This window comes from Tupaia chinensis, unplaced genomic scaffold (genome assembly GCF_000334495.1).
Source record: "Tupaia chinensis unplaced genomic scaffold, TupChi_1.0 Scaffold000063_1, whole genome shotgun sequence".
In the NCBI taxonomy this organism is placed as follows: Eukaryota; Metazoa; Chordata; class Mammalia; order Scandentia; family Tupaiidae; genus Tupaia; species Tupaia belangeri.
The window spans coordinates 1129910-1152768 of NW_006159521.1; the positions used below are offsets into that span (position 1 = coordinate 1129910).

Sequence of the window (22859 nt, forward strand, 5' to 3'; positions counted from 1 at the left end):
CAGAGATTGATCATAGCATATTTCATTGGCGAACATCTGTAGCTAATAGGTAAAAATCAATGCTTAATATTTAGAGTAAAAATACCAAGTCAGACAAAATTTTTTTTTTTTTGAGAGAGATTTTTGCTATAGGGTGCATGTACTCTCCAGAGATACAGAGAGAAAGCGAGAAACTACCCCCCAGGGGGCATGGCCACACTGTAATCCCCTCTCCTCAACCCTCCTCTTAGAATCCTGAGCATGCACGCACACACACCAGCATGAGTTTAAGTCATCGGGTCTGGGACTAGAACCATGGTCAACTACGGGAGGGTCCAGCAACATAACCATTACGCCATCTGCTGGTTCCATGTCAAACAAATTTTTAAATATCATTTCTTCTCAAATCAGCATTAAATTTAAACCATCATTTTCAAGACTGTAGTTAATAATAAACAACTCACATAAATACTACTGGCTGGGATTAAGAAGTTAAATTAAAATTTGTTATTTTAGATTATATCATATCAATGACTCAGATTATTTAGTTTAGTGCTCTTTTTTCCTTTTAAATGGAGTTGCCCATCTTGTGTACTGTTTAAATAGTTACCTCTAACTGCTATTCATTCATACTGTAATTGGTAAACATGTTACATTCATGCAAGTAAGTACATGAATAAAAAATGCTTCTTTTTAAAAAAAATTTTTGCCATGGGACCAGCAGTTGGCATAATGGCTATGTCACTAAACTCCCATGTAGTTGACCACAGTTCGAGTCCTGGACCTGGTGGATTAAACTCACACCGGGTGCATCTGAGTGCATGCCCAAGATCCTGAGAGGAGAAGGGATTGTGGTGTGGCCATCCCCCCTGGGGGGTGACTTCTTGCTTTCTGTCTCTCTGTCTCTCTGGTGCGTCCATGTGCCCTATAGCAAAAACCTCTCCAAAAAAAAAAATAAAAAATTACCATATGGCCATGTACACTCGACAGAGAGAGAGAGAAAGTGAGAGAGCAACCCCCCCCGCCCTGAGAGATGGCCATGCTGTAATCCCTTCTCTTCCATTCTCCTCTTGGGATTTTGGGCACGTATGCACATGCGACAGGCATGTTTTTCAAGTCACCAGTTCTGGGACTTGAACCATGTAGTCAGCTGTGTCCCAACTAAATAAAAACAGATCAATAAAAACAATTCACCGAGAACCAGCAGTTAACGTAATGACTATGTTGCTGGACTCCCACGTAGTCGACTGCAGTTCGCATCCCGGACCCGGTGGCTTAAAACTCATGCCGGGCACGTGTGCACGTGTGCCCAAGATCCCAAGAGGAGAAGGGACTGCGGAGTGACCACCCCCCCGGGGGGGGGGGGATTTCTTGCTTTCTGTCTCTCTGTCTCTGTCTGTCTGGCGAGTGCACGTGCCCTATAGCGAAAACCTCTCCAAAAAAAAGAAAAAGAAAAAAAAAACAATTCACTAATCTGAGTGTTTACTTTGATCCAAGTACTATGCTAAGTTGCTAGGGACATAAATTTGATTCAGACAAAAATTCTAATCTCAAGTGGTTTGTAATCTAACCTTCATATTTATTTAGCCATTTACTCTTTCTCTGATTCAGTTGCCGTTACCACCACACCACTGGCAAGTCAAAGAATGCTTCTTTAATCCAGGGGAATTTTCAAATTATCTAAAGCCACATTTGTGCCTATGGTAAGTAATTTTCTGATATTTTCTACTTTGAAAAAGCCTGAACAAGAACAATATTCATTAAAGACTGAGTAGCACTGAATTAAAAATATGTCCATGGATGGTTTTGCTGTGAAGAAATGCAGGGTGGCAGAAAATACCCCTGCTTACTTAGCAGCAGTCTTTCAACCTTTACTTATGTGAACTTACCATCTTTTTTGAGGCACTGCTGCAAAGGTTCAGAAATCAGCTCCTGATCATTCTTTTGCCATTTGGTTATAAGCTCTTCGATGAATTGACCTTTTTTGTCCTCATTTCCTTGGAGGAGGTCAGTAACATATTCCCGTATTTCTTCAGCACTCTCAATTGACAAAACATACCTCGGGAGACAAAGACAGAAGTTGTTGAAACAAGGGTGGATTACACAATATTGTTCAATAATTGTAAGAGATCAAGGTAGTAAAAACAACTCACTGATCTGAGTGTTTACTTTGGGCCAAGTATTAGGCTAGAATGCTAGGGATATACATTTGATTAGGACAAAAACTCTGATCTCAAGTAGTTCATAATCGAATCATGGTATGTACCCAGCCATTTACTACTACTCTGTATTTCTAGAATCAAATTAATGTTGTGTAGAGCTGTTAGGCTTTTTTTTTTTTATTTTTTTAAGGCTTTTGCTATATGATGTGTGCACTCGCTAGAGAGAGACAGTGAAAAGGAAGGTGAGAAATCATTCCCCTGGGGTATGCCTACGCTGCAATCCCCAATTCCTTCTCCATTCTCCTCCTGGGATTTCAGGCATGCATACACATGTGTCCAGTGTGTTTCAGGCCTCTAGGACCAAGACTCGAACTGCAGTCAGTCATGTGGGAGTCCAGTGCCTTAACCACTAGGCCACCTGATGTCCCAGGCCAGGCTATCCTTAACACAGAAATACTACCTCTACCTACACATCTGCAGGCATTCTATTTTCCTGGAAACGATACAAATTACTTACTGCAAAATCTAAACTTTCCTTTATTTTTTTCTAAAGATGAATACACTTTATTTTTTAGAGACAGGGTCTGTGTTGTCCAGGCTGGCTTCAAACTCATAATCCTCCTGCCTCAGCCTCCAAGTGGCTAGGATTATCAGGCACAGTGCTTAGCTTCCTAACCAGTTATTGATTCAACATTTTTAAATATCATAAATTAGGGCCAGCAGGTGGCATGGTGGTTAAGGAGGTGGATTATCACACAGTTGATCATGGTTTGAGTCCCAAATCGGGTAGCTTGAAAAGATCAATGGACAAATAAATAAACATTTTAAAAAATCATAAATTAACATTAATATCACATCAGAATTAGTAGGTAAAGATATAAAGACATATGCATATATGTGTGTGTGTATATATGTATTTTTTTTTCCTTTTTAGGTTTTTGCTATAGGGCACATGTGCTCAGTGGAGAGAGAGAGAGAGAGAAGGAAAGTGAGAAATCACTGGCCCCCCCCCAACCCCCAGGGATGGCCTTGCTACATTCTGCTCTATTCTTTTTTTTATTTTTTTCCTTTTTTTTGGAGAGGTTTTTGCTATAGGGTGTGTGTGCTCACCAGACAGACAGAGACAGAGAGACAGAAAGCGAGAAATCACTCCCCGGGGGGGATGACCACACCACAATCACTTTTCCTCCATTCTCTTCTCGGGATCCTGGGCATGTATGCACATGAGCCCGGCATACCGCGGTCGACAACGTGGGAGTCCAGCGACATAGCCATTACGCTAACTGCTGGTCCCAATATTCTTCTCTATTCTCCTCTTGGGATTTTGGGCATATGCATGCACCCAGAGTGATATTCAAGCCACCAAGTCCAGGACTCGATCCAAAAGCCTCAACCTACATGCCACCTGCTGGCTCTCTCTATATTTTTAAATTTGCTGTAGGGTACATGAGCTCACTGGAGAGAGAAAGGGAGAAAAGGAAAGTGAGAAAGCACCTTCCAGGGGAGACACTACATCACAGTCTCTTCTCTTTCATTCTCTCTTGGAAATTTGGACATGCAAGTACATGTCACTGGCATGTTTTTTCCAGCCACCAGGTTGGAGATTTGAACCACTCAGCTTTGTGGGATCCAGATATCCCAACCATCATGCCACCAGCTGGCCTGGCATTTTAAAGAAATGTTATAATTCTCTATATAAGACTGTATATGAAGTAGACAGAAAAACTTATGCAAAAGAGTTCATTGCTGAGGGCTGGCAGGTGGTATGGTGTTTAACGGCACTGGACTTCCACCTGGCCGACTGTGGTTCGAGTCCCAAACCTCGCGGTTTGCTTTCTCACTTTCCCCCTCTCTCTCTCACTCTGTCCTTCTCTGCTCAAATTAAAATAAATAAAGTTAAATAAAATAATTCATTTTTTTAAAAAAGTTAATTGTTGGTGGGGGGGGAAACTAACTGCATCATTACCTGAACTAGTAAAAAGTTAGAAACTATGGGCCAGCCAGTGACATGGTGGTTAAGGCAACTGGATCCCACATGGCCAATTGCCCAATTGGAGTCCTTGGACCCAGTGGTTTGAAAAACACAATATATGTGTGTGCATGTATGCCTAAAATTCCCAGAGGAAAATGGAGAGGGGACTGCAGTATAGCCCCAGAGGTTACTTTCTCACTGTCTCTTCTCTCCTCACCAGGGAGTACATGCATCCTACTGTACTATTTTTTTTTTTTGGAGAGTTTTTTTTTTTTCCGCTATAGAGCGTGTGTGCTCGCCAGACAGACAGAGAGAGAGACATAGAGACAGAAAGCAAGAAATCACTCCCCAGGGGGGATGGTCACGCTGCAATCCCTTCTCCTCCATTCTCCTCTTGGGATCTTGGGCACGCACGCACACGCACCTGGCGTGAGTTTTAAGCCACCGGGTCCGGGACGCGAACCACGGTTGACTACGTGGGAGTCCAGCAACATAGCCATCACGCTAACTGCTGGTTCCCCTACTGCACTATTTTTTTAAACTGGAAATTAATTGAAATATTCATTGGTAAGAGTTAGAATAATCCCAGTTTTTAAAAAAAAATGTTTAACTTTATTCACTCATTCATTTATTTTATTTATTTATTTTTTTTGGAGAGGTTTTTGCTATAGGGTGCGTGCACTCGCCAGACAGACAGAGAGAGACAGAGAGACAGAAAGTGAGAAATCACCCCCCGGGGGGATGGCCACGCCGCAATCCCTTCTCCTCCATTCTCCTCTCGGGATCTTGGGCACGCACGCACACGCACCTGGCGTGAGTTTGAAGCCACCGGGTCCGGGACGCGAACCACGGTTGACTACGTGGGAGTCTAGCGACATAGCCATTACGTTAACTGCTGGTCCCCACTCATTCATGTATTTTAATTTGACACAGAGAGGAAGAGAAGGAAAGTGAAAAAGCAAGTAACCATGTCAGGGACTCAAACCATCGTCAGCCATGTGGGAGGGTCCAGTGCCTTAACCACCACACCACCAGCTGGTCCCAACCAAAGTTTTTTTATTTCATAAAACATAATGGGGGAGCCAGCAGTTAGCATAGCAGCTATGTTGCTGGACTCCATGTAGTCGACTGTGGTTCAAGTTCCGGACTCAGTGGCTTAAACTCATACCGGCACGTATGCGTGTGTGCCTAAAAGAGGAAAATGGAGAAGGGACTGCGGCATGACTCCCCCCCCCACGGGGGGGACCTTCTCATTTTCTGTCTCTCTGTCTATGTCTTTCTGGTAAGTGCACGTGCCCTGTAGCAAAACTCTCCAAAAAACAAACAAACAAAAAAATACAAACATAAAGAGGGCTGGCAGGTGGCATGGTAGTTAGAGGCACTGATTCCCACATGGCCGACCACAGTTCAAATCCTGGACCTGGCAGTTTGGGTTCTTGCTTTCCCTTTCTCTCTCTCTCTCTGGTTAAATTAAAAATAAATAAATAAATAACAAATGGAATTAAATAAATAAATATTTTTAAAAATGACAGCTTTAGAAGTGAAAACTCTGAATAGTTATTATTAACCTAAGAAAAATGCCTTTTTTTTTTTTTTTTTTTGCTGTAGGGCGTATGTACTCACCAGAGAAACAGAGACAGAAGGCAAAATATCACCCTTGGGGGGTGGACACACTGCTCTCCCTTCTCCTCCATTTTCCTCTAGGGATTTTGGGCACACATGACCCGGCATGAATTTTAAGCTACCGAGTCTGGGACTCGAACTGTGGTTGACTACGTGGAAGTCCAGCAATGTAACCATTATGCCATCTGCAGGTCCCAAAATCCTCCCTTTTTAATAAATTATTATTGTCAGAGGCTACTTATGCTCACCAGAGTGAGACAGAGAGGGGGAGAAGGTGCCCCTATGGGGCACTGTCATGGTCATGCTACAATCCCTTCTAACTTTCTCCATCTGGTTGGGATTCTGGCCCACATGAAGATGCACCTGATGTGTTTTTCAAGCTGTTAGGACAAGGACTCCAAACAATGCAATAAACCATGTAAGATCCAGCTCCTTTAACCACTATGCCAGGAGACTGGCCTCTAAAATGCTCTTATTATAATGGCAAACACATAGATTGAATAGTAAATTATTCCCACTGCTATAAAAGGAGTATATACATACATATACTTATGTGTAGAAAAAAGGATAGAGGATTATAACATCAAGATGATCACTACTGCGTGATAGGATTAAAGGCAGTTTTTATTTTTTTTTTCATTTTGTCTGCTACAATAAATATGTTTTGAAAGTGTTTATTATAGGGGCCATTAGGTGGTGTGGTGGTTCGGGCACTGGACTCCCACATGGCCAACCACGGTTTGGGTCACAGACCTGTGATCCAAATCATGCGGGGGTGGGGGGTGGGTAGGAGAGGTTGGCAGGTGGCTTGGTGGTTAAGGGCACTGGACTCTCATGTAGCTGACCATGGTTTGAGTCTCGGACCTGGTGGCTTGCTTTTTCATTTTCCCTTTCTCTCTCTCTGGTAAAATTTAAAAAGAATAATAAATAAAATAAAATGAATAACTATTTAAAAACAAAAAAGAAAATCATGCTGGGCATGTATGCATGCATGCCTAAGATTCTAGGAGGAGGATGGAGGAGGAGGGTCTATGGCATGTCGGTCCCTGCAGGGTGTGATTTCTTACTATCTCTCTTTCTCTGTTTCCAGTGAATACATGCACCCTATGACAAAAACCTAAAAAAAAAAAAAAAATTAATATAACACACATAAGAGAAAACACTAATAATGGGACCAGCAGTTAGCATAATGGCTATGTTGCTGGACTCCCATGTAGCCAACCGCGGTTTGAATCCTGGGCCCGGTGCCTTAAACTCACGCCGGGCGCGTGTGCGTGCGTGCCCAAGATCCTGAGAGGAGAAGAGAGAAGGGATTGCAGCGTGGCCATCCCCCCTGGAGGGTGATTTCTCGCTTTCTCTCTGTCTGTCTCTGTCTGGCGAGCACACGCACCCTATAGCAAAAAAACTCTCTCAAAAAAAAAAAAAAAAAGAAAGAAAAAACACTAATAAGTGATTACCTCTGGGCTATGATATTATGGTAATTTTGGTTTCCTCCTTTATGCGTTTCTGATTCTAAAAGTTTTCTATAGTGAATGTCTTGCCATTAAATAAGAAATAAGTGATAAAATTATTTATAAGTTAAGATACAAATCTCGAAATATAAGACTGAAGAAATTGTAATTCAGATACAGTGAGATACAAATAATAATAATAATGATGATGATGGGGTCAGCAGGTGTAATGGTAGCTGGGGCACTGGACTCCGACATGGCCAACTGTGGTTCAGATCCGGGACCTGGTGGCTTGCTTTCTCTCTTTCTCTCTCTCACTCTACCCCTCTCTAGTAAAATTTAAAATAAATAAAACTAAAAAAAAATAATTATTAAAAAATAATAATGCCATGATAAAAAAAAAAAAAGAAAGAAAAGAAGCCACATTAACCGCCACACCACCAGCCCTGTGCTTTTTCTTTTTTTTTGCCCATTGGGCTTGTGTGTCCACTGGAGAGAGAGGGAAAGTGAGAAATCACCCACTAGAGATGGCCACATCACAATCCCTCCTCCTCCATTCTCCTCTTGAGATTTGGGCGTGCATATACATGCGCCTGGCTGATTTTTCAAGTCACCAGGTCTGGGGTTCAAGCTGCAGTGGTTCATCTAGTACCTTAACTACTACACCACCAACTGGCTCCACCCTGTGCTAAAATTCGGGTCACTCATAAAATTGTTTGAGTTATAGTACACCTGGATAATTCTCAATTAAACGCCAAGCAAGACATAACAAACACTTTCATCATGGCATAATAGCAAGTTGTGCAATAACCAGTGAATACTTAATAAGTAGTTTAAACAATATTATATCATGGGCAGCTTTAGTGTTTGTTTTAGTTCTGGACACTTTTTTAAAATAATTATTTATTCATTCATTTATTTTAATTTGACAGAGAAAGACACAGTGAGAAAGCAAGCCACCAGGTCGAGGACTTGAACCATGGTCAGCCATGTAGGAGTGCCTGGCGCCTTAACCACCATGCCACCTGCTGGCCCCAGTTCCAAACACTTTTTGACTAACATTTAGGATTTAAAAATGCAAGCAAATTACCAAATGTTTGGTAATGCTAATGTTTCAAACTTAAAATAGAAATTTTTTTTATCACTCAATCACTTGCAGCAAAAACCTGAGAACTGTAATCTAGGATTCTGAGTCAGTGAACAGAATAAAATTGCGGGACCAGCAGATGGCGTGATGGCGTAATGGCAACGTAGTGGACTGCAGTTGGAATCACGGACCCAATGGCTTAAATTCACGCTGGCGTGTGTGCGTGCGTGCTCAAGGTCCCGAAGGAGAAGGGATTGCGGCGTGGCCATCCCCTCCTGGGGGTGGGGGGTGATTTCTCGGTTTCTGTCTTTATATCGCTGGTGAGCGCATGTGGCCTATAGTAAAAACCTCTCAAAAAAAAAAAAAAAATTAAGGGACACTTTCATGTTCCTCCCATTTTTGTAGGCATTTCCCCCTCTGTCTGGTATTCTGCATCTCCACCTTGACCTATCCTTTAGTCCTCAGGTGAACGTCCTCCTTTCCAGTAAACGCTCCAAGTTTCTCAAATCTTAATGAGGATCCTTTATTCCACAACGCCTTTCACTTTTCCCACCTCAGCACTCATCGACAGAGCAGAACATTATGGTCTTGATAGTCTTTATTGCCCCAGCACCTGGCATGTAGTCATAGCAACAAATGTTAACCCACTGAAAGCAGTTATTAAATCGTGTTCACTATCTCCATTTTATACAAATCATAAAGCTTTAAAGATAAGCTTTGCTAAATACTCACTTAATAGATGAGGAAAGTGAGATACAGAGTGGGGAACTGAGTTGTCTAAGGTTCCAAAAGACCACAGAAAGTAAAAGCCCCCGCTCCCACCCAGCTAGGAGCTACGTGCGCTGTGTCACGCCGCCCCCACTGAAACCTCACGTCCTATCTGACACGACCCAGCCCCGGCAAACTAAAATGTTCACAGTAAGGAATTTCTGGAAAGACAACTCGGCTTGCCCCATCTCTCCAGCATCCCTTCTCTCACATGTCTTCTCTTCCATCAACTTTTTAGTCCTCCCCGCTTCCTCCCTGGATCCGAACCGGTCTTACTGAATGATCTCCTCGCTGACATCCAGGCCGAAAGTTTTCCTCAACTGCTGGGTACACCAGTGCACCAGCGCGTCCCCGGATGCCGCCCCAGCCACCGCCATTTTCCCCTGCCGGAACCAGCTGGGCTACAAAGGCCCCACGTCCTACACCGGACTCGTTCCCTTCGCAACACCAACTTCGCTCGCGCGAGTTCCGCCAGCCCGCGCCGCCCGGCTCGGCCGCCCCGCCCCCAGGACCGATCCCGCCCACCTGCGGCGCCGCGGTCTCGGTCCCACCTCTCGGTGTGTTTACCCGGTACCGAGCGCTGTCCGCGCGCGATCCACCTCGTGGTTAGATGGAGCGCTTGAGGAAGACCACGGGCAGTTCTGCTGGAGAGTGCGAATATGTACGTACTTACGGGAAAACCAAACCAAATAAACCCGGAAACTTGAGAGGCCAGCTTTTAAATTGTTCTGGTGTTATACACAACACTCAAAATAGCACTTGTAAGATATACTAAGCACTAAACGTTTTTGTTCTGGTGGTGATGGTTATTATTTATTAATACTCCCTGTAGTACACTAAATTCACACTGCTAAAATCTGTATTAATTTTTTTAGTCAAGTCTTTTCCAGGAAGCTTAAAGGGAGTTTGGACTTAGCTTGCACCTGAAATCTCAGCTAGGACAACTTGTTGGGGAAAATTTAGCCCAACTTTCCTGGAGAGTAATGTCTTATTTGTGGTGGCTTTTCAATACCTTTATAGGCTTAAAGTTCTTCCTTATTCTTAGGTTATTTAGACTAAGTGAGCATATTAAATAGTATGCTCTTTTACCTTTTTATGCTAATATTTTTATTGGCATAAATCATCAAAATCTGTGTATTAAGTTTAGATTGTCTTTGTTGTCACTAATTGGGAAAACATGATTTTGTAGGTTTTATATTTTTAGAAAATTTTATTTAGCTTTATTTACTTATTTTAATTTGACTAGAGAGGGACAGAGAGAGAGAGCGAGCAAGAAGGCTGTCAGATCCAGGACTTGAACTGCAGTTGACCATGTGGGAGTCCAGCACCCTTAATCATCAGGCCATCGGATTGCCCAATTTTGTAGCTTTAAAAAGAAACCAAAATATTGTCAATGCTTATATAATAGTGGGTATAGATTTCACTTCTTTATCAAAATGTGCTACATTTACTACTAATGATAATGCATCTCTGTTCAGTCCACATAACTAGACTTCTAGAAGACAGAGATAATCAAACTTAGATCATCATACATATTATGATGAAATGTCTAGGTTCTCAAGAGTAACATACACTGTTTATATTTACACAGCATTTAGATAAATGTTTGTAATCTTTAGTTTGTAACATATGTAATATCATACCATTTCTTTTTTTTAAGAATTAATTAATTTTATTCACTGTCATTATTTTTATTTTTTGAAGTTGGACAGAGAGAGAAGGAAAGTGAGAAAGCAGTTTGCCAGGTCTGGAACTCAAACTGTGGTCAGCCATGTGGGAGTCCATGTGCCTCAACCACCACGCCACTTGCTGGCCCCCATGCCATTTCTTTTATTTATTTATTTTTTCAACTGTCAGAGGCCACATGTACCTTCCAGAAAGAGACAGATTCAGGAAAAGAGAGGGAGGGAGAAAGCTCCCATCAATGGACCTGGTCATTCCCCAAACCCTTCCCTTTCATTTCTCCATTCTGTTGGAATTTGGGACATGCACTTACCTGCAACCAGTGTATTTTTCAAGCCACTGGGGCCAGGATTGGAACCATTTGGTTAGCCATATGGAATCTGGCTCCCTTAACCACTAGACTACTGAGCTGCCTCTCAGGCCATTTATAATTATTATCATTAATTAAATAAATTATAGTATGTCTACCAAAACAAACATACCAATTTTACATGACTTAAAGATATTCTTTGGTATAAATTTAGGCAGAAATTTCATTCATACACACGTAATGCTTTAGGCCTTGGAAACTGTGGACTCACACCATACAACTCTGTTTTTCATTGTAAAAAAGCACTTCTGTGGGGCCACCAGGTGGCGTGGTGGTTGGCATTGGACTTCCACATGGCTGACCACTGTTGGAGTCCCAGACCTGGCAGCTTGCTTTCTCACTCCCTCCCTCCTCTCTCTCACTCTCTCGCTCTCTCTCACTCTCTCGCTCTCTAGCTCTGTCCTTCTATGGTCAAATTAAATAAAGTTAAATAAAATAATGATTTTTTAAAGTGATTTTTTACTTAACTTTTAAAAAATTATTATTTTTCAGTTTGATCAGAGAGAGACAGAAAGAGAGGGAAAGTGAGAAAGCAAGTCACCAGGTCTGGGACTGGAACTGCGGTCGGCCATGTGGGAGTCCAGTGCCTTTAACCACCCACCACACCACCTGCCGGCTCCAAATAAAATAATTATTTTAAAAAATTATTTCTTTTATTTAAAAAAAAAAGCACTTCTGCAAAGTGAACATTTCAGTTAAGAATTTTTATTAGACAGTACTGCTTTTTTTTTTTGTTTTCTAACACACATCCTTCTTTGTCATCATCGGTGTTGAAAAGACAAACATACAACAAAAATGAACACAATAGTCGTGTGTAGACTACTTCTGTATGAAAAGGAATTTTCTTTTTTAATTTGTTAGAGAGGTGAGCAAGCAGATGGTGTGGTGGTTAGGGCGCTGGACTCCCACATGGGGGACTGTGGTTCAAGGCCTGGACCTGGCTGCTTGCTTTCTCACTTTCTCTCTCTGTCTCTCTCTCTCTCTCTGATCAAGTTAAATAAAATAATGTTAGCAAATAAAATTAAATAATTCTTAGAAAAAAAAATTGCTAGACAGTGTGTGCTTTCCCCCAGGGAAATGGCGATGCAGCAGCCCCTTTTCCTCTAAACTACTCTTTGAATTTTGAGTGCACATGTAAATGTATCCAGTATGTTTTTCAAGCTTCCAGGTCCAGGACTCAAATTATGCAGTCCGCCATGTGTGTCCCCACTGCCTTAACTACCACTCCACTAGCTGGGCCTGAAAAGGGATATTTAGGTTTTTTTCCTTGCAATTTACTTTTCATGTGAACTAGGAAAAAAGACTAGCAGAGTCTTTGCAGTTCAGATCTCTGTAGGAATCTGAAATGTGAATTGGAATGAAGTAATTAAGTCCTAGGGGGAAGTGACTTCCGGAAAAGGAAATTAGGGTATTTAGGAACCACAGTGAATTGAGATAGGACATGCTGATAAAGAACAAAGGAATCTACATACCCTGGATCTTGTTGTTTTTTGTGTCACAAATTTGGTTGTAATCTTAGACACCAGGGTAAAGACCAAACTGCAGGTAAGTGGCAATGCAGTTCCTACTATTATCATGTTAATGAGCCTGCTGCCTAGCTCTTTTAATTCTACAGCATAGTGTAGTTGTTGATTCTGTTAAACTACTGAGTAGCCTATCTGGGTTTTTTCTTTCTTTTTTTTTTTTTTTAAGTAAGAGTAATTCAGTAGAGAGAATCAATACGTACACTTTCAGGGTTGTCGTTCAAGTGAAAATTAACAATACATCTCAAGGCAAGCTTGTCTAACCTGTTTTATGTGTAGTATTCAGAAGTTAAAAAGTTAAAAAAAAAATCACTCTCCAGGAGTCCTGTGAGTAATTAAAAGATAGGCATAGGAATAGAAAGGAATTATGACTTAAATATTTTAGAGTTATGCTCACTGTGCCAGAGATGTGCCCTTAAAACAGTTGATAGTGGGCCAGCAGGTGGCATAGTGGTTGAGGATGCTGGATTCCCACATGGCCAACTACGGTTCAAGTCCTGGAGCTGGTGGCTTGCTTTCTCATTTTTCCTCTCACTGTCCCTCTCTGGTCTAAATTAAATAAATAACTAAAAGTTAAATAAAAATAGTTCTTTTAAAAAATTGACAGAGGGACCAGCAGTTAGCATAATGGCTGTGTCGCTGAACTCCCATGTAGCCGACCGTGGTTTGAGTCCTGGACCCAATGGCTTAAACTAACGCTGGGCACGTGTGCGTGCCCAGGATCCGGATAGGAGAATGGAGGAGAAGGGATTGTGGTGTGGCCATCCCCCCAGGGGGGTGATTTCTCGTTTTCTATCTCTCTGTCTTTCTGGCGAGAGCAAGTACCCTTTAGCAAAAACCTCTCCAAAAAAAAAAAAAAAAAATTGACAGATATTTGGGACCAACAAGTGATGCAGTGGTTAAGGTGCTGGACACATGTCCAACCCTGGTTCGAGTACCGGACTTGGCAGCTTTCTCTCTCTCTCTCTCTCTCTCTCTTTCTCTCTTTCTCTCTCTCTCTCTCTCTCTCTCTCTCTTTCTCGCGAGCACATGTTCCTTATTGCAAATTAAAACAAAATAATAATGAATAAAATGAAATAGATAAAAAACATTTGTCAGATTTTTTAGCAGCTCTGAGACCATACAGTTGTGGAGATTGTTTATTAATTCGTTTCTTTTATGTTTATAGGTATATATAATTCATCCAGTTTTTCCTTAGTCTCACATCAACCTAAAAACATTTTTTAAAATGTCATGTAAGTAAATTGTATTAGCTTCCTTTTCCCCATTCCACAGAATTATTTTTAGAATGGTTTCTGTAGAGAGAGCTCATGCCTGAACAGTTTTTCAAGATCCGTTCGTTTTGATTGGCATCCAAAAGTCCGCTTTTGTTCAGGTTTCACTTTCGATCATTACGGGTTTTACCCTGTGGCAGTTTTTGAAGAAATGGAATTCACTGAGTATCCCGGCGTTTCCTTCCTAAGCAGGCCCATTTCTCTACTGCATTATCGTAGCACCCACACTTCGGGCACCCCGGGACACCGTCCGGACACCGCCCACCTGGAGCGGGTACGAATCACGAGCCTCGGGATTGATGGACGGGTCAGCGCTGCAGTGGGCCTTGCGGCTGTCACCGCTGGGTGCCGCCAATTGGTCCAGGGGGAAGGCGCGGAGCCAATGGGAGCGTGGGCTTGAGAGAGTTCGTGGAGCGCGCGGGAAAGAGAGCAATATAAACTGTGGCGGGAGATAGCTTTTCGGTTTTCTGCTCCGCCAGCGCAGCGCCTTTGGCTGGGGAGTGTTGGTCTCCTCCGGTCTGAATATGGTGCGGACTAAGGCAGACAGTGTCCCTGGCGCCTACAGAAAAGGTGAAGCGATGGAATGCGGTGACCGAGGGCGGCGGAGGGTGGGGACCTGGGCACTGGGCACCACTCTGGTCCACCCTGCCAGGAAACAGCGTTCAGGGCCCTTTCGCTTGAGGAGAAAGCGACTGGCTGGGGGAAGGTTATCCAGCTGTTCTGGATCGCTGGGCTCTCCTCTCCAAGCTGCTGGGTGGGGGGGCTGGTGAGAAAGTGGCTCTGAGACTCGGTGTCCGAACCTTCCTGCCACTTCTGAACACCTTTCTTTGCCTCTCTTCCCAGTGGTGGCTTCTCGAGCTCCCAGGAAAGTGCTTGGTTCCTCCACTTCTGCCACTAATTCTAAGTCGCCTTCTTCCAGGAAAGGTAAGAAGTGCCCCTGCAGATGCCTGTGCTGAGAAGAACCTTCCTGAAAGGAGATCAGGCCTGGTACCACAGTCCTTGTAACCAGCGAGACCCCTGATCCACTGCGCAGTTTATTTTCTTTGAGATTCTCATGCCCAACTTACTTTCTCTTTCTTTCTTTCTATTTTTTCTTCCTTTCTTTCTCTCTTTCTCTCTCTTTCTTTCTTTCTGTCTGTCTGTCTGTCTGTCTGTCTCTCTTTTTGGAGAGATTTTTTTGCCATAGGGAACGTGCACTGGCCGAAAAGACAGAGAGAAATCATGCCCCAGGGGGTATGGCCATGCGCATTCCCTTCTCCTCCATTCTCCTCTCGGGATCTTGGGCACGCACGCACATGCAACCAGCATGAGTTTAAGCCACCAAGTCCAGGATACCATTGTGGTTGACTACATGGGGGTCCAGCGGCATAGCTATTACACCAATGGCTGGTCCCTATCTCACCCAACTTTCTTCCTTGCCCTCTGATATAATGATGAAGTGACCTTGGCCTTTGGTGGGATGAGTAGAGGTGAGATCTCATGGAACAGAATCTCAATCTTCGAGGTTAGTGACCATCACAGTTTATCTTCAAAGGTAGTTTTTGTTTTGGTTTGACATTTTCCTTTTTCTTTTTAAAAATTCATTTATTTTGGGGCCAGTGGGTGACATGGAGGTTAAGGCACATGACCCACGACATGGTTTGAGTCCTGGACCCCGTGACTTTTTAAAATCATGTTGGGTGTGCATGCATGCATGTGCCTGTCCAAAATCTCGAGAGTAGAATGGAGGAGAAGGGATTGTGGCATGGCCATCCCCTGGTGGGAGGAGGTGTGTGATTTCTCCGCCTTACATCATGAGCAGATGTGTGCTCTACAACTCAGAGAAGTCTCCAGACTTGAACCTGGACTCTTCCCATGTGTTGTACCTCACAGAGTGCCATGTTTTACCATCATGTTGCTATCTGGCCAGCATTTTAATTTTTCTTAACATTAACAGCTTTTTTGTTGTTGTTGTTAAAAGCGATTTAGTGGCCCTCACACTAGAATAAGAATTAGTACAATGGGTCACAGTGCTAGTTATGTTGTCTTATTATTATTTAGTTTTCTGTTCCTTCTTTCCTTCCTTTCCTTTTCCTCCTTTTTTCCCCCCAGTGGTGTCTTTATGTATGTTTTCCAACTTTGCAACTCCCTGCAATGCCTTTGGGAGAGTAGCAATGGACCGACAAGGGGTGCGGCTTCACACTGTGTTGGATAAATACACCCTTCCAGGGATCTTACAGATCACTTTCTTCTTTTTAGACAAGGTCTTGCCATGTCATTATCCTCTTGCCTCAGCCTCCTAACTATAGTCATGCCTAGCTCTTTTTCACACAGGATCTTGCTGTGTTGCCCAGGCCGACCTGGCACTGGCAATTCCTTGGTCTCGATCCCTCAAGTTGCTGGGCTTACAGATGTGTGTCACCATGCCTGGTTTTAGATCGAGCCAGAAATCAAACTGGGTCTCCCATGAGCCTGCAGAACACAGTATTTTAGCAGTGTGACTTACAGCTGGGCCCAGATTTCTATTTTTTATTATTTGTTTGTTTGATTGCCAGAGGGTATGTGTGCTCACCAGAGGGAGCCAGACAGGAAGATGGAGAAATCAGCTCCCAGTGGTGTGTGGTCATACCGCAATCACTTTTCCTCCATTTCTCCGTTCTGCTGGGATTCTGAGCATGCAGACAAACCTCCCCAGCATGTTTTTCAAGATGCTAGACCTGGGATCTGCCATGTGGCATCTGGCTTAACCACTAGGCCACACAACTGGCCCCAGATTTCTATGTTTAATCCCAATAATAGACTGTATAAAATTGGCAAATATCCTTATGTTAAAGGGGAAGAAACTTCCAAGATTATATAACTTGGTTTAGGTAAAACAATGAAATCAGAATTGGTGGATTTGAATCTGTTGCTGGTATGCAGGGACCTTAGAAAGTTCATGGAAAAATAGAATTAAAATATAAGTTAATTTCGTTCCTAGAAAATTTTAAATCTTTGCAGTTTTTTCATAATACATATTTTAGAACTTTTGGAAATACAAATATACTCTTTGTATATTTCCTAGTAGTGAAAGCATTTCCATAAGGTTCTATTGTGAAACTTACAAACTGAAGTATTACTATTTTTTTAAGTGATTTCTTTTTCTTTCTTTGTTTTTTTTTTTTTTTTTTGGTGTGGGGGAGAGATTTTCACTATAGGGCACGTGCACTCGCCAGACAGACAGAGAGAGACATAGGGACAGAAAGTGAGAAATCACCCCCCAGGGGGGATGGTCATGCCGCAATCCCTTCTCCTCCATTCTCCTCGCGGGATCTTGGGCACGCATGCACACGCACCTAGCGTGAGTTTTAAGCCACCGGGTCCGGGATGCGAACCGCGGTCAACTACGTGGGAGTCCAGTGACATAGCCATTATGCTAACTGCTGGTTCCCTTTTTTTTTTTTTTTTTTTTGCCAAAAGGCACATGCACACTTGCAAGAGATGGAGAAAGAGAGGGAGAAAGCACCTACCAAAGAGGCATTGCTATACCACAATCCCTTCTTCATTTCTCCATCCTGTTAGGATTTTGGGTGCACACACACTCATCCAGCATGTTTCTCAAGCCCCTAGGGCTGGGATTCAAACCATGGTTGGCCATGTGGGATCCAGCTCCTTAACTAGTTATGGAACTGACCTATAATTTTTTCTTTCTTTCCTCTTTTTTAATTTTTGCTATAGGACACATATGCTTGCCAGATAGAGAAAGGGAAAGTGGGAATTCACAACCCCTCCCAGGGGCGATGGCCCTGCCACAATCCCTTCTCCTTTAGTCTTGGGATTTTGGGCACACGCAGTAGGTGTGATTTTCAAGATGCCAGATCCAGAACTTGAACTGCACTGTCTGTCATGTGGGATCTAGTTCCTTAAGCTCCATGCCACCAGCTAGCCCGTAATTTCTATTTAAAAACAAAAAATAGTACAGGGCCAGCCTGTGATGTGGTGGCTAAGGTGACTGGATCCTAGATGGGCAGCTGTGTGGTTCAAGCCCTGCACTTGGCATTTTGAGAAACATGCTGGCCATGTTTGTGTCCATGCCCAAAATCCTAAATGGAGGGAAAAGTGGAGAAGGGATTGTGGCATGTCCATGGCCTGTGGGTGCCAAGGGTTGCCTTCTCACTTTCCCTTTCTATCTTGTGGGTGTGTACTCTCTGGCAAGTGCATGTACCCTCTGGCAAAAAGATAATTACTTCAGATGGTCTATATAGCTTCCTTTTCCTCCTCTTTTCATTGTGATATTTGATTGTATGTGTGGTGTGTTTTCTTTTCTTTTCTTTTTTCTTTTTTTTTTTGAGAGATTTTTGCTATAGGGTGTGTGTACTTGCCAGAGAGACAGCAAGCAAGAAGTTAACCCCCAGAGGGGATGGGCACGCTGCAATCCCTTCTCATCCATTCTCCTCTTGCGATCTTGGGCATGCACATTCATGCGCTTGGCGTGAGCTTTAAGCTGCCAGGTCCGAGACTCAAACTGCGGTTGACTATGGGAGTCCAGCAATATAACCATTACACCATCTGCTGGTCCCTGTATGGTGTGTTTTTAAACAGGTCCTCACTGTGTCAAGTTCCTTATTTTTAAAAATTATTTATTTAATTTTATTCATTCATTCATTTATTTCAATTTAACTAGAGAGAGACAGAGAGAAAGTGAGAAAGCAAGCCACCAGGTATGGGACTCCAACCGTGGTCGGCCATGTGGGTTTGTCCAGTGCCTTAACCACCATGCCACCTGCTGGTCCCAAATTCCTTCTACTTTACCTTCCCCAGTAGCAGGGATTATGGGCAATGAGTGGGCCAGGAATCGAACTTGAGGTCCCCACATGGCCTTAACCTGCTAAGCAGCACCATCTATTATACACCATCATGGCTGAGCCAGAACCAGCTTTAGAGATGGAGATTCAAAGAGAGGAAAACGTAGGATTTTTTTGTTTGTTTGTTTGTTTTTTAAGTTTTCTCCACGGAGCAGTTGTGCTTGCTGGAGTGAGAGAGATGCAGAGAGAGGAAAAGTGAGAAACCAGTCCCTGGGGGGATGACCATGCTGCAATCTCCACTCTCCTCTTGAGATTCAGGGCATGTACACACAAGCACCTGGCGTGATTTTCAAGCCACCAGGTCTGTGACTCAAACAACAATCAGCTATGTGGGAGGTACCTTAACCTAAAGCCTACAACACCTGCTGACCCCGACACGAATTTCTGATAGAATCTCACTATGTCACAGTGCTGCCGTAGCCCCCAGTTAGTGAGGGGTGCAGGCCTGCACTATTGTGCCCAGCCTGCTCAGGTTGGGGAAGTGAAGCTGGGCCTCCCACGTGGCCCCAGCCTCTTTCAGCAGTGCCCTGCTACTTGCACCACTGCAGCTGGGTCTGGAAACAACTTTTGTAAGTTGCTTTTTTTTAAAGGATGAGCTATTTTATTTTATTTATTATTATTTTTAGTTCGTTATAGGGCACATGTGCTCACCAGTGAGAATGAGGGTGTGTGTGTGGGGGGAAGCAAGCTGCTAGGTCTGGGACTTGAACCTCATTTGGCGATGTGGGAGTCCAGTGCCTTAACCATCATGCCACCTGCTGGTCCCATTGTAAGTTATTTTTAACAGCTAGCATTTGTGCAAAATGTTTTAACAAAAGATGTGTAGTAACTGGATAATTTGTCTCTGTCAGTTTTCTAATTTTTATAAAGGGACAAGAATTTTTTCTTTATCTTACGACTTAAAAATAGTCAGGAATTAAAAAAAAAAAAAAGTCAGGAATTGAGTGCTCTGGTGGTATAGTTGGTAGCAAATTGGATAACAGTGTTGGAAACTGCATAGCCAGATCCCCAGGTCAGCTTGAAACCATGCAAGGCATGTGGCCAGGATCCTGACAAACTAGAGGGCCAGGGAAAAGACTTGCCGTGTGATAAGACCCCGTTGGGGCTCTCCCTCCCTTTCTTTCATGCACGTGTGCTATCTATCATGAATTAAATAAACTTTAAAACAATAACGGAGGAGGGTGGGACAGGTAGGTGATGGACTCCCACATGGCTCACTGTAATTCCAGTCATAGTCCTGGTGGCTTGAAACTCACACCAAGCATGTGTGCCTAAAATCCTGAGGAGAATGGAAAAACAGAAATTGTGGCTTGGTCATCTCCCCTGAAGGGTAATTTTTCAGTTTTTCTGTCTCTCTGGTGAGCACACATGCCCTTTAGCGAAAAATCTCTTTTAAAATAAAAAGGCAAGAACTGGTACCAGCAGTTAGCATAATGGCTATGTTGCTGGACTCCCATGTAGTCGACCGCGGTTCAAGTCCCGGACCTGGTGGCTTAAACTCACACTGGGCATGTGTGCGTGCGTACCTAAGATCCCGAGAGGAGAATGGAAGAGAAGGGATTGCGGCATGGCCATTCACACTGGGGGATGATTTATCGCTGTCTGTCTCTCTCTTTCTGGCGAGTACACACGCCCTATAGCAAAAACCTCTACAAAAGAAAAAGAAAAAGAAAAAAAAAACAAGAACTGGAATTCCCTTTTGAACTGAAAAGGAGCCAAGTATTTTGAAAAGTGGGACCTACTTTCATGGAAACTTACATTGCTCTTTTTTTTTTTTTTTGAGCGAGAGAGGGAGTTGTTTGTGTTTTAAAGATTTTTGTTCTAGGGCATGTGCACTTGCTGGAGAGACAGGAACAGAAAGCGAGAAATTACCCTCCCCCCCAAGAATGACTATGCTGCAGTCCCTTCTCCATTCTCTCTGGATTTGAGGCACACAGGCACACATGCCTGTCATACGTTTCAGAATGTCTGGTCTGGGACTCCAACTGCAGTGGACCACGTGGGAGTCCAGTCCCCACTCACTATGCCACCTGCTAGCCCTACATTGCTTTTTTTTTTTTTTTTAGTTTATTTCTTTCTTCCATGAGACAGAGAAGCAGAGAGAATTAGAGAATTAGAGAGAGGAATACCAATAACATGGTTTTAACGCAGTGATTCCCATCCCCTCTCTCCCGGATCACAGGCATGCATGTGCTTGGTGTGTACAGGGAACCCTTCCCATGCAAGCCCAGCCACCTTTTCATGTGGCTTCAGTACCATGCAGTGTGTTGAGTTCTGTTACCCCGACACCACTGCAGCTGGCCTGCATTGCCTTTTATAATGTGCTTTAAGTAGGTGATCTTAAGTAACATTTTATGGGTGTCACCCAGTGGATGTGCCTATTATCCCAGCCTGAGCAATATAGTGACACCCTGTATCAAAAAATAAGAATTTTTGGCAATTTATACTACATTGGTGTCACTTCTGTTAGTAAAAAGTGTGTCAAACTTTCGTGTGACAGTACATAAGACTATTCAAAAAGTTCTGCTTGTGGCCAAATTATGAAAAATATTTTCTACTTTAAAGCTTCTGTTATCACTATTTTTATAGGATAACTACCAAACTGAGTTTATTGACTGAATACAGTTTTATTGTGTCATATTATCTAATTATTTAAGATAGGTATAATATTAGTTAATACTATGAGAAATTGATGTTAAAGAAATAGTTAAATTACTTAAGAAACAGCGGTTAGATTCTTAGTTCTAATTTAGTTCCATCTGTTTCTATTTTTCAGCTGAAAATAAGTACGCAGGAGGGAATCCAGTTTGTGTGCGCCCAACTCCCAAATGGCAAAAAGGAATCGGGGAATTCTTCAGGCTGTCCTCTAAAGATTCTGAAAAAGAAAATCGGATTCTTGAAGAGGCAGGAAGCAGTGGCTTAGGAAAAGCAAAGAGAAAGTAAGTTTTTCTATTCTGAAATATAAAGAAAATATATATCTTTTTTTTTAATGATTAACCTCTTTATTTATTTATTTATAATTATTTTTAAATTTTATTTATTCATTCTTTTTTTTTTTTTTTTGAGAGAGGTTTTCGCTATAGGGCATGTGCACTTGCCAGACAGATAGAGACATAGAGACAGAAAGTGAGAAATCACCCCCCAGGGGGAATGGTCACGCCGCAGTCCCTTCTCCTCCATTCTTCTCTCGGGATCTTGGGCACACACGCACACGCACCCGGCATGAGTTCTAAGCCACTGGGTCCGGGACGCAAACCGTGGTTGACTACGTGGGAGTCCAGCGACATAGCCATTACGCTAACTGCTGGTTCCCTCATTCATTTATTTTGACCAGAGAGAGACACACAGAGAAAGAGGGAGAAAGTGAGAAAGCAAGCCACCAGGTCCAGGACTCGAACCACGGTTGGCCCTGTGGGAGTGTCTAGCGCCTTTAACCACCACGCCACCTGCTGGTCCCAAGAAAATATATATCTTTTGGGAAAAAAAAAAATAAAGGCAAATGGGATATTGGATAGCCTTAAAGTTTATCTTTGAGCCAATAGGAAAATAAAACTAAAGACTTTTTAAAACTTGTACTATCTTTTATTATTTGTTTTTTAAAATTATTTAATAATTTTTATTATTAACAATTATTTCATTTGCTTTTAGAGATTTTTGCTATAAGGCACATGCACTTGCTGGAGAGACAGAAAGCAAGAGAGAAATCATTCCCTGGGGGGATGGCCACACCACAGTCCCTTTTCCTCCATTCTCCTCTTGGGATCTTGGGCACACACGTAGATGTGCGAGTGTGAGTTTTAAGCTGTCAGGTCTGGGGCTACATGGGATTCCAACACCATAACTGTTAACACCATCTGCTGGTCCCCCCAATTTTTTTTTTTTTATTTCCAGAGTGCTTGTATGCTCACCAGAGAGAAAGAGAAAGCACCCCCTAATGGGGTATGGCCATGCCACACTCCCCCTTCCTCCATTTCCTTTTGTCAGGATTCTGGGCAGGCCCCTACATGTGTCCCTGTGTGTTTCTCAGGGTATCTGGCCTGGGACTCTAATTGCAGTTGACCATGTGGGATCTAGCTTTCAATGCACAGTGCTTTACCACTGTGCTGTGAACTGGTTCCTTCACTAATTTTTTTTTTTTTTTTTT

The 22859-nt window shown here is 42.9% G+C and overlaps 2 protein-coding genes across 7 annotated transcripts in view; one reads left to right on the top strand and one right to left on the bottom strand.

The window, feature by feature from the left end:
* The window catches only part of TRIP4 (thyroid hormone receptor interactor 4), an 85181-nt gene extending 75692 nt beyond the window's left edge, over window positions 1-9489 (bottom strand). Inside the window, exons 1-2 of the mRNA XM_006141733.3 lie at window positions 9319-9489; window positions 1869-2038 (exon numbers count right to left, since the gene is read on the bottom strand). Coding sequence (XP_006141795.1) covers window positions 1869-2038; window positions 9319-9419 — 271 coding nt within the window. The 5' untranslated portion in view covers window positions 9420-9489. The remainder of the gene's footprint in view (window positions 1-1868; window positions 2039-9318) is intronic.
* Window positions 9490-9578: 89 nt separating this feature from the next.
* Window positions 9579-22859, top strand: part of PCLAF (PCNA clamp associated factor) — a 23835-nt gene continuing 10554 nt past the window's right edge. Inside the window, exons 1-6 of one of the 6 annotated variants that reach the window (XM_027765728.1) lie at window positions 9579-9703; window positions 13787-13853; window positions 13994-14166; window positions 14372-14462; window positions 14736-14816; window positions 21492-21654. In XM_027765728.1, the coding sequence (XP_027621529.1) occupies window positions 13847-13853; window positions 13994-14166; window positions 14372-14462; window positions 14736-14816; window positions 21492-21654 (515 nt within the window). In that variant the 5' untranslated portion in view covers window positions 9579-9703; window positions 13787-13846. The remainder of the gene's footprint in view (window positions 9704-13786; window positions 13854-13993; window positions 14167-14371; window positions 14463-14735; window positions 14817-21491; window positions 21655-22859) is intronic. The other 5 variants (XM_006141729.3, XM_006141730.3, XM_006141731.3 and 2 more) reach the window with 5 other exon arrangements.